Source organism: Pyxicephalus adspersus, chromosome 2 (assembly GCF_032062135.1).
Source record: "Pyxicephalus adspersus chromosome 2, UCB_Pads_2.0, whole genome shotgun sequence".
In the NCBI taxonomy this organism is placed as follows: domain Eukaryota; kingdom Metazoa; phylum Chordata; class Amphibia; order Anura; family Pyxicephalidae; genus Pyxicephalus; species Pyxicephalus adspersus.
Window position 1 is genome coordinate 159,183,617 of NC_092859.1, and position 11,311 is coordinate 159,194,927.

Consider the following 11,311-nt stretch of genomic DNA (forward strand, 5'->3'; position numbering starts at 1 on the left):
ACACAGCCTTACCACCTACCTACCCCATACACAGCCTTCCCACCTACCTACCCCATACACAGCCTTACCACCTACCTACCCCATACACAGCCTTCCCACCTACCTACCCCATACACAGCCTTACCACCTACCTACCCCATACACAGCCTTTCTACCCTACCTAACCAATACACAAATCCCTCCACAGCTCTTGTGCCACCTACCTACCAAAAAGCCACCAGGAGCCAAGGAGTTTGTTATTAGATAAGAGAAACATTGCATTCCTCTTTTATCAAATAAAATCTTTTGGTGGGTTTTTAAGTTCTCAGTTCAGGTTTGCTTTAAATGCCCAGTGCATGTGGCACCGTTTCATTGCTTCCTCCACCCCTTAGATTGTAAGCTCTTGAGGACAGAGTCCACTCCTCTTGTGTCACTGTCTGTATCTGTCTGTCATTTGTAAGCCATATTTAATATACAGCGTTGTGTAATGTAAATATGGCGCTATATAAACCCGGTTTATTAATAACAATAATTGGATAAACCTTTAAAAGTGAGCATTGCAAACAAACCAGCCATCCATATTATACATTGGGATACACGAGGTCTGGTCTTCCTAATGGTTTATTTAGTCTATTGAAGTAACATTCCTGACATTGCATTTGTTGCAGAAGTCATTGACATTAATAAGGACACATTAGGCTCAGCTTTGTAAAGGGGGTCATGTAATGGGGCCCCCAGGGTCACCTGTCAGGAACGTGAGGTGGAATTAGGATTCCTTAGGGTTAGTCAGGCGTGTTTGAGGAATGTTGTGAAGATGAAAGAGAACTCCTGGAGACCTGTACAGCTTTCATACACAGAACTCCTCACTCTGTCCACATTTCATGCGGGGACTGGAGAGCGGCCGGAGGAGACAAATGCACAATGGATCTTCGAATTACAGAAACTTCATATACAGAGAGAATTGCTAAAACTGACTTAGCTCTTCAGGGCGGGGTCCTCCCCTCCTCCTGTGTCACTGTCTGTATCCGTCTGTCATTTGCAACCCCTATTTAATGTACAGTGCTGTGTAATATGTTGGCGCTATATAAATACTGTATAATAATAATAAGTGCTAACTCTGCGTGCAGAACAAAGGAATGTGACGTCAGGAAGATGGGAGCCATCAATGAGCCCTCCAGCATGGCGGCATTGAAGCAAAACACCCCCAGCCAGATGGCAGCCATATGCCAGTGCTGTACGGTGCCTGGCAATACGCCGAACCACTGCTGTATTATATATGTAATCACGGCTCTGATCATTAAAGAGCCAAAAAACGCGGCATTGGTGGCTGAACAAAATAAAAAAAAATATCTGTCATTTGCAACCCCTATTTAATGTACTAAGTATACCCTGAGCCCTAGAAGCTGGTGTTTCTCCATTTTGGAAAAAAATACTTTTTAGACATTTTGCACAACTTGCTCCAGGTGCCTGATCACTGTTCCATGAAAGCTTCCGTTGCTTACAATGGGTTTCCAGCCATGGCTTTGACCAATCCAAGTCATAGCCCTCCATTTCTTCATCTTGTGACTTTTTTAGTGGATTAGTAGAATGCTAAGGATAATTATGGTGATGAAAAATCTATTTTGCTTTTTGGTTAGATGGCCTCACATTCTCATCAAGCATGAGTCATGTCATGAGTGCCATCTTCATGCTTCACAGTTGGTCTGAGGTTTTTCTGAATGTCTGTAGTTTTGCACAAAATATGTCTACAGTTCCCAAACACATGTAATAGGTCCACGTTCCTGTTGTGAGCCACTTTGAGGGACAGCTAGTGACATGACGATGGAGTTTGTACAGCGCTGTGTAATATGTTGGCACTATATAAATAATGTATAACAATAGTAATACAGTTACTGTGGGTAACTCTTTGATTCATCAGTGCCCAGCACATTATGTCAGAAAGTCGGCTTTCTGCCTATATTTTCCATGGCAAACTGTGTTAAACCAAGAAATGTTTTTAAGCCGGGTGGGAAGAAGCTGTGGGGGGGGGCCATTGTTTTGTGACCCAACTCATCAGTAACAGCCAAAAACAGCTGTGTGATTACTGAAAAGTGCCGGGTGGTGCACCTGCAGATCGCGTAATGTAATTCTGAGGTTCTCTTTGTAATAGTCAGCTCTTGGGTTGCATTACTGGGCTGGTCAGTCTGGGATAAACTAACCACTGTTTGAAACCAACACAGCTTGTAGAATTTCTTACATAGAAATAAATTGATTTTGAAATCTTTTGAAACCCCTCAAAGTCATCCATAACCTTCTTTCTGAGGGGCTAAAGGAGCCCCACTGATCTTTGCATGAGGAAACTTCACACATGAATAGAACAGAGACCTCCACAGACCCTCCATATCTAAGGGGGAGGAAGATATAAGACGGGTTCACCAGTTACTCCCTAATGAGGCCGTAATCATTAGCATGTACGTTTGTTGAAATAGGATAACAGTAATGTCCATGGGGTGCACTTACTTTTTCACAGGGCTCTAGGTTACATAATAACACCAGCGTGTCACTGATGATGATAATATTCTGCAAATATTGACTTTCTCACGGCCAGTATTTGCACAGAGTGGGAACGCCTATGCATGGCGTTGATCCAGAACTAACAAATGGTTTAGAGCCACACACTGCCTTATGGAAGGTGGTAGGTGCACACCATACTTTGAAGCTTGGAATTTGTAGGGATATCCCATATATCTCATGGATTACATATCCCACAATGCTGAAATATAGAGAAAGGCAAATTCCTGCTGGTGCCAAACTACAGCAAAGAAAGCTTACAAAGACAGGAAAAGTTTAGCCTCATACTTTGTACAATGTGACGGGTGGCTAGGGAATAAGTGAATTTACCATCATGTGTTTTTATGCCATCTTTTTTCACTTGCCGCATTATATACAATACACAGAATAGATGAAACAAAACTCCTTGCAGCATTTCTAATCCGCGAAGGCGCACAGATAATATTCAGGCATTACTGCCATCTTGTGGTGAACAGACAGTATTACAACAGCCTGGAATAATTCAGAGGCTTGCTACCTGCAGACCCGCAATGTTTTCACACAGCAGGTAAAAACGCTCAAAATGTGAATGATCAAATTACTCGTGGTAAGAGTAAGATGAAAGTTGTCATGTTTTCTTTGGTTGTATTTTTATTTCTGAAAGTGCTAGTAAACAACACTACTGTTATTCACTACTGCCAATATTCTACCCTGGGGTAACAATAGATCTATGGGTACATTATCAGGGCAGCCTTATTGTAAGGTTCTGTACACACGTCAGATGATTTGCGCTAGTCTCAGGCGAGAATCTGGTAAAGGTCACATAAGTCATGTAAAGGTCACATAATGTCGTTCATGGACCCGTAAACAAGAGACGATGAACAATCTCAATAGATAGGAAGCTCTTCTGCCCTCTCCATAGAACAGCTCTGTGTACAGCTCTCGTTCGTTCATCTGTCGCTCTTTTAAAGGATTGTTTCCAGAGTCAATATCTGAGCGTGTGTAAGCAGCCCAAGACATATGCACCTAAAAAAAAATCACCTCCTGATCCTTAGAGTATTTAAAGCTTTACATTTTAAAGATGAATCTATTTTATATGATGCTTAAAGCTAACCTCAGCCATCTTTTAGAGTGGAAGTACAGCAAAATGTTCCCTGTGCTCTAGATGTGCCACACTATAACTTCTAAGAACAGAATCAAGTTTAAATATAAAAATGATAAAATGTTCATTTTCTTCTGAGCTCTATTAAAGGATTACAACAACATGATATTTGCTGCACTCACTTTGTTTATTTAGCAAACCTTCTATCCTCACATGAAAGGAGGAAGCTTCTGGATGACAGCTGCATGGATGGTAGGTACAGCTCTCCCTCTATCCATGACCCAAATGTGCATGGGAGTTATCTTTACACAGATGACATTTTGGGACCAGGGAAGGGAGGATAACTTTTATATTGTAAGCCCATCTGGGCTGGGTCCTCTCCTCCTCCTGTGTCAATCGGTCACTTGCAACCCCTATTTATTGTACAACACTGCGTAACATGTTGGCACTATATAAAGTTTAATAATAACTACATCCGCAATAAGGAGTTAGGTGATTTTTCCTATTTATACCACACTGTAATTTAATGATAGCAGAGGCTTTGCACTGTAAAGTCATGTCATCCAGAAGCTTTTATGATTGCACAGTAGTGCTCAGGTCTGTTACTGAAGTTGGCAAGCCTGATAGATAAAAGTTTCTCAATGGTCAGTGGAGTTATAATTCCATTGCTGGTTTATTAGAAACTATGGTACAATCATAAAAGGAAATAAAACCACCCCACCATATTCACGATAACTTACCTCAACATCAGGTATTTGCTTGTTGGCTCTCGCAATTTCCCCTAAAGAAGCCCAGCCAGCGAATTGCGTCAGGTTTGAGACCTCTCCCTCACCCTAGATTTATGCTATTTTCCCAACAGTTTGTGACTTAATTAGTACAGCAGTGAAACTGTGTCTAGCCAGCCAGCTAACTCACCATTGTTTGGGGGCTTATTACATAGCTTACCTAAAGTATTAACCTTTCCACCAAACTATGGAAGAAGGAGGGTCTTTTACTCTGTACACTATTAAGCTCAGTTAAATTCATTTTGCAAAAAAACAACCCTGTCCTCTCTGTCCATCTCCTCTTTTCCTGCAAACAAATTGCAAAAAAATTACGATAACATGCACACATGTGCAGACCCCCACAGGATTTCTTCCCATACACACCAGTGCCCAGAATGTTTTTAAAGTTGGGTGGGAAGAAATTTTAGATTGGTGTCAGCCCGTATTGTGACCCAGCTCATCAGTAACACCTAAAAACAGCCGGGTGGTTGCTGAAAAGTGCCGAGTGGTGTACCCAGCTAAAAGGGGCCGGGGAGATCACTAAACACATCTTCCATCTCCCTCCTTTTACCTGGTTTGATCTTCATCACAACGGTCTTCCTGTTCTGGTCTCTCATTTGTTTGATATCCAGCAAGTCGTGTGGATTTCCGTTATGACGAGGCCAGCAATACACAAATATACGAGAGCCGCTGCTTCCGCAGTCCACCACCACACCATAATTAAGATTGGGGTTGTTGGTGTCAGTAGCTTCAATGTCAGTAACGTGAGCCAGGTACCTGAAGGTAGACAGAAGAGGAGTTATGATTGGCATCCAATATTCTTACAGCTTACACAGATACAATCACTGTATGCTACACATGGAGGATTTTGGAACCAATTTCAGGCAGTGCTGGCTGGGAAGGTGTACAAGGGCTGCAGTGGCACTTTGGGAGCAAACTAATCTCTTGGTGAAAACTATAAGAATGATTTTTTAAAACCATCATAAATACAGCAGGAATTCAGAGTGCAATACTCAAAAAAAAAAGTGAAGTGCAGCCTGTGACTCCAAGTGATAAAAAGCAGCGATACAAGCAGTAAAACAATGATAGCAGTGCAGTCAGTGATAGAAGGGTGCATTGGGTGATGCATAAACCCATTAACCTGCATTGTTATCATCAGCATCTGAATGGCATTCCTGCAGCATATCGGCTAGAAATCAACACTTGTTGCTGCTTTCTTAATATGGAAACCGCCTCTGTATTTTTAGACTGCGTCTAAATGGACCAGTGATTGATCCCATGGTCCTAGCAGAGCTGTAGCATGGGTTCTGCACCCACATGTGTACATAGCTAGTGCTACAACTACTCTAGGGCTGTGGGTGCAGTGAACTTGCCTCCATTGATTGGCTGAGAAAAGGGATACCATGACAGCTCAAGAACACCCCCTCCCATGTTTTGTAAAAAAAAAAAATAACGGAGCACAAGATATTCTGTATTCATATCACACTTCCTTTTCTAGGTTGACAACACTGTTCCTCCAGAAATACATTACAGTGAGCGAGTGTTGTCACCTTAGGAGAGGAAATGTGTCTCTGGAACCAGGCAAAAATAAAGGGAAAATAAATGCACCCCCCCCCCTCCATCTGAGGGCTGGTAATCTGTAATATAATACATGTTGTTGCGTTAGATACACTTTACCACATTGCCTGTGGCGAATATGAAAGGTGTTGCATTGACATTCACTCAACACTTACAGAAAATACTCGGTAATAATAGGTTTATTAGAATAAGATATTTTTGTTTGAGGTGGCAAAAATCCAAAATGCAATCAAAGAGGTTTAGGAAACAAGGAAAGAAATAATCCGGGCTTTGGTTATCAGGAGACGTCACATTGGTAGTTTTGTGGATTAAACAGTTTGTCTTTGTGATTAAACAGTTTGTCTTTGTTCTCAGAGAGAGAAAGTTTCCATGAAGAGCTGGATTGTGTTTACTCAAGAAAAGGTTCTAAAGGTCAGGAAAATGTTCAAAGCGAGTTCAGTTACATTAAATATGTACAATACAAAAGCCTCAAATTATAAACGCTCCTGTGTAACATTCTGTATATGTCTCAAATCTGATACCATGCATCTCACGCACTCCCTTCCAGACACTGAGGATCCTGGTGGGAGGGGTTTCAGCAACAGAGGCGTTGCTCCAGACTGGGTGGGGCCAGGTGATGATTGACAAGTTACAGGCTAAAGGTGATAGTCGTGCCCAATACAACATCTTCTCATAAGGCGGCACAGCCTATAAGAGTGGCAACGTTTCTCTGAATTCAGAAGCATTGCAGCATTAATGACGCACTGTCACAGGAAGCTGCATTAGGTAGTTTTCCCTGGCAGGATGAACAGGTATGTTTGGGTGGTTTTGTAGGACGATTAACAAACAAGTGTAAATAAACTTTAAATTGGAACTAAAATCACATTTTAAAACTTCTGGGATTCAGGCAGGTGGTTATAGAAGAAAGGGACAGGCGACGTCCCTCCTTTAATAGCTGCTCTTGCCTGCCTGCCACTGAGGTGTCAGATATTGCTTGGTGGGTTCCAGGTTAACCCAGCAATCCCAGCTCCTTGTGCCAGAGTTACCCCATCACAACATCGCCAAACAATACAGATGAAGGTTGTCTTTGGGAAGTAGAGTAAAGGGAATATGGTGGCGCCCTGAAAGAGGGGAGAGGTGAATAATCCCTATAAAATTATAATGGGAGGTCCTAGTTCTATATTATTTGACATCAGCATTTACAACTCCAATGCAACCAAGTGCAAATAATATTCCCTGTACTTATTTAAGGCTGAGGAAGGCTGATCATTGTATCCCTCAATAGAACTTCCTATAGACCTTCAGCTGGAACCAAACATTGAATACCCCAGCAAATGGGCGGCACGGTGGCTCAGTGGTTAGCACTCTGGCCTTTGCAGGGCTGGGTCCCAGGTTTAAATCTTGCCCAGGGCTCTATCTGCATGGAGTTTGCAGGTTCTCCTCATGTTTGTCTGTGTTTCCTCGGGGTACTGCAGTTTCCATCCACATTCCTCACATACTCCCAAAAACATGCAGTTAGGCCAGGATCTGCTATCAGTGTCATTCCCAGGGATCTCTCGAGATCACAACCCCCCCCCCACCTGACTATAGAGACGAGGAGAAGGGATGTGTTCTGCAGTCACCAAGACAAGAAAAAAAAAAAGACAACCCAACATTCAGAGCCATCACCAGAGCAATAGGTGAGGAAAATGGAAACTCTTCTGAGAAAAACTTTCTTGGATGGGATTGTTACTTTGGAGAGATTTTCCCTTATTTCCTGGTTAGGAAGTGAAGGAAAATTTCCCTGGATGGGTGCAGCACCCAGCATTTTTCAGTAACCAACCAAAAACAGACAGTTCTTTGTTCCGTCCACATTCAACAGAAATGTTCTCCCAAAAACCAGCCAATGAGAGTGCTTGCAGCTGTTTGCTATAACAAGGGACTGCTCTGGGCTTAATGCCATGGCAGTAATCCAGATAAATGATCAATATCAGTAAGAGACGGATCATTTACCTGGCTGTGCACCTGTTGAATACTGTATGGCCGGCATTCAGTCAGATCCTAAAATATTGACCCACAACCCCTATTCAATGACTCCTGAGCATGGATAAAGTTATGGACAAGGAGAAAACAAATCTACAGCAATGCCGCAGTTCTTCTGGCAGATATACAAGACAGTTTCATAGAGCTTTGTATTGCTAAATACATTAAAGTAAAACTTCAAATGCAAGCCGTATGAATGTGACGCGGTATCACCCTGTAAGCCTAACTCTCCTGCTGGCACCTGTCAGCCAGTAATAATGTTACCATTAGTCTTGGGTGAATATTATCACTGACTACAATGTAAGTGAATCTCTCCCATTGTCCCTCCAGAGTCATATTACAGCGCTGCGTATTAGGTTACAATAAATCTAATATTAAAAATATTAATATAATAAAAACCATAAACACAGACACTGAGAAGGGTCCTTGTGGCAAGGTCTGCGGTGTGTGAAGCACACATGTGAATCTAAAAGCCAAATTAAATTAGAACCCGGTGCACAAAGTGCATCACAAAAAATGCAAGAGGCGCTATACATGGTCCGGTCCCTAAATGGACTGGAGTCTCTACCTAAATCCCCATGGGGTGTAATGCTCCTGACGAGACAAGCTTCCAAAATCTCAGACCCTTTGGCTGTATTTACTTCAGAGGACCAACCGGAGCTGGGTCCTCCGCTGTAACTAAAAGGGGCTCTGCAGAAGAGAGACCCCCGGACTTAGGGAAAGCCAGACCAAAAGGCCATTATTATTACACAGTAGTTATATAGCGGAGACCTATTACGCAACGCTGTACAAAGTCTATAGTCATGTGACTAGCTGTTCCTCAAAGAAGCTCGCAATCTAATGTCCCTACCACAGTCATATGTCATTATACAGTCTAAGGTCAACGCTGGGGGGAAGCCAATTACCTAACTACATGTTTTTGGAATGTGAGAGGAAACCCACACAAACAAAGGGAGAACCTACAAACTCCATGCAGATAGAGTCCTGGCCGGGATTCAAACCAGGGACCCAGTGCTGCAAAGGACAGAGTGCTAACCACTGAGCCACCATGGGCCCTTTCTTTGTTGACTTTCAGACGTCAGGCCTGAGAAGTACAAGCACCTTCCCTGCGTAAAGTGCAAATTGTGCATTTGATAAATTACAACACAAACATTAAATAAATAATGCCGTAGTGCAATACCATGGGAAAAATTCCCTGAGTAAAAGGCAGGTGCAGAATTAGGTGCCATGTGTGCAATAATATACGAGTGTCACCACCCGGCACTTTTCTGTAACCATCCGGCTGCTTTTGGGTGGTAACTGAAACGTTGTGTCACAATACTTGGGCTGCCACCCACCTACAGCCTCTTCCATCACAGCCTATAAGGATTTCTGGGGAGAATACTGATGTAAGGGTATCTCCCCGGTGCGGACACAAATGTATTAAGGGGCCCCTGGAGTGCCAAAACAGGGTTACAACACCCCAGACCCCTCTCCTCTGGTCCCTCAGCCAGACCAGGCAGCAGACGGAGATGGGAGATTGTTCCCAACAAACTTCCCACACTGCAGCCTTTGACCTGGAGAGCACTTCTGAGCCACCAGGGGGCTCCACATGCAGCACTGAGAAGGTTACAATGTATCCAATATTTATAGAATTATTATATCTTATTTATATATTATTATATTATTATATATGATTTATCTGATTAGATCCGCTCAGCCCCCATTCATCAATACTCACCGCCCCATTCTGGTTCAGACGATTTATACACAGAGGAGACGTTCAACCCATCACTGAGCTCCTGTCACCACCGTCCCTGCAATGTCCTCTCCTCCATATTTACCACCTGAAAGAAATAACAACCCCTTCTGTAACTCACACATCGATGGAATGAATCATTGTTATCAGTGAGAACCGGGTGAATGTGTATTGTAATGCCGGGGACGTGGCACAGACTGAAGATTATAGAGCTGCTGGGTGTAACATTCATCCTCTGATAATTACATTCACCATGACGCAAACTAACGATCACATGGCAGCAAGAAGAGAACAATCTACAATCTGTGAAACAAGATCGGAGGGATGATCCAAAAACACGGTGAATGTTTAGAGTATTAAAGTATAAGATACACTGCCGGTAATCCTCCCAACAAAAACATTCACCCTAAACATTTCAAACTCTGACACTTTCTAGGGCAATTCTGGATTCTTGGGGTGTCATGGCCGCCTCATGTCCCCATACACCTGATTTATTAAAGCTCTCCAAGGCCGGAGAGGATTCACTTTCATCAGTGAACCTGGGTGATCCAGCAAACCTGGAATGGATTTCTTCAACGCTGTTTGCTATTGGTTAACAAATGTTTTCACTCTTGGACCAGATCCATTCCAGGTTTGCTGGATCACCCAGGTTCACTGATGAAAGTGAATCTTCTCCAGCCTTGGAGAGCTTTTGGAATCAGATCTCTGACTCTTCCAACATTCACCTGGATTTTGAATGTTAAAGGACGCCCCCGATCTCTCCGATATGAAATTGCCAGAACCCCCTGCACGTTGTCATCGTCATACGGGAATATTTTGTGCATTTCACTTTTGCAGATTGAAACAAACATTCACATTGTACGCAATCTGTGAATGTGAAATGCCTCTTCACCCAATCATATGGCCGCACTGAATTCATCTCACACCATTACCAAGATTCCAGGCGTCTTACGCCGATCCCTACCGTACCATTGGATGGCTCTCGGCAATGACATTCACCCTAGTTTTGGATCATACCTAGTTATATTATAAAACATTCACCGTGCGATATTGATTCCTCCAACAATTACATTCACCACACAGAAAAAATAACAATCGCCCGGCAGCAGAAACAGAACCATTACTGGGAATGGAGAGAATATCCTGCATGGCAGCTCCTAGAGTGTAAGCTCTTCAGGGCACGGTCCTCCCCTCCCCCTGTCACTGTATTTATAACCCCTATTTATTGTACATTGCTACATATTATGTTGGTGACTTTTGCCCAGAGATTTGTTTTAAGCATTGTAATGGGGGGGGGGAATCACACTGGGGGGCTCCCCAGAGTGGGGGAGGGGCGGGGGTGCTGGTTATAAATAGAAGGGGAACAACAAGGAAATCACCAAAAACAGAAGAATCAGAGTCAATGTTCTTCAATCTCCAACACATTTTGGGGGTTCCAAGATGCACCCCCTCCATCAGCAGCTCCCCCTTTATTGGCAGGATCCAGAGGGGTATTTAGTCTGACAGGTGCAGCAATCACACAGATTACCCCTCCAGATTCTGCCAATTTTGATTGGACGGAGCCCTGATAATGGGGGAGGGGTGTGAGCCCCATAACACAATGAATGATTCTGAATGGTT

General features: G+C 43.1%; 1 protein-coding gene across 1 annotated transcript in view; it reads right to left on the reverse strand.

The window, feature by feature from the left end:
* Window positions 1-5,151, reverse strand: part of ENTPD4 (ectonucleoside triphosphate diphosphohydrolase 4) — a gene marked incomplete at its 5' end in the record, with an annotated part of 18,910 nt that extends 13,759 nt beyond the window's left edge. Inside the window, 1 exon segment of the mRNA XM_072402896.1 lies at window positions 4,946-5,151. Within this exon segment, the coding sequence (XP_072258997.1) occupies window positions 4,946-5,151 (206 nt within the window).
* Window positions 5,152-11,311: the final 6,160 nt, after the last annotated feature.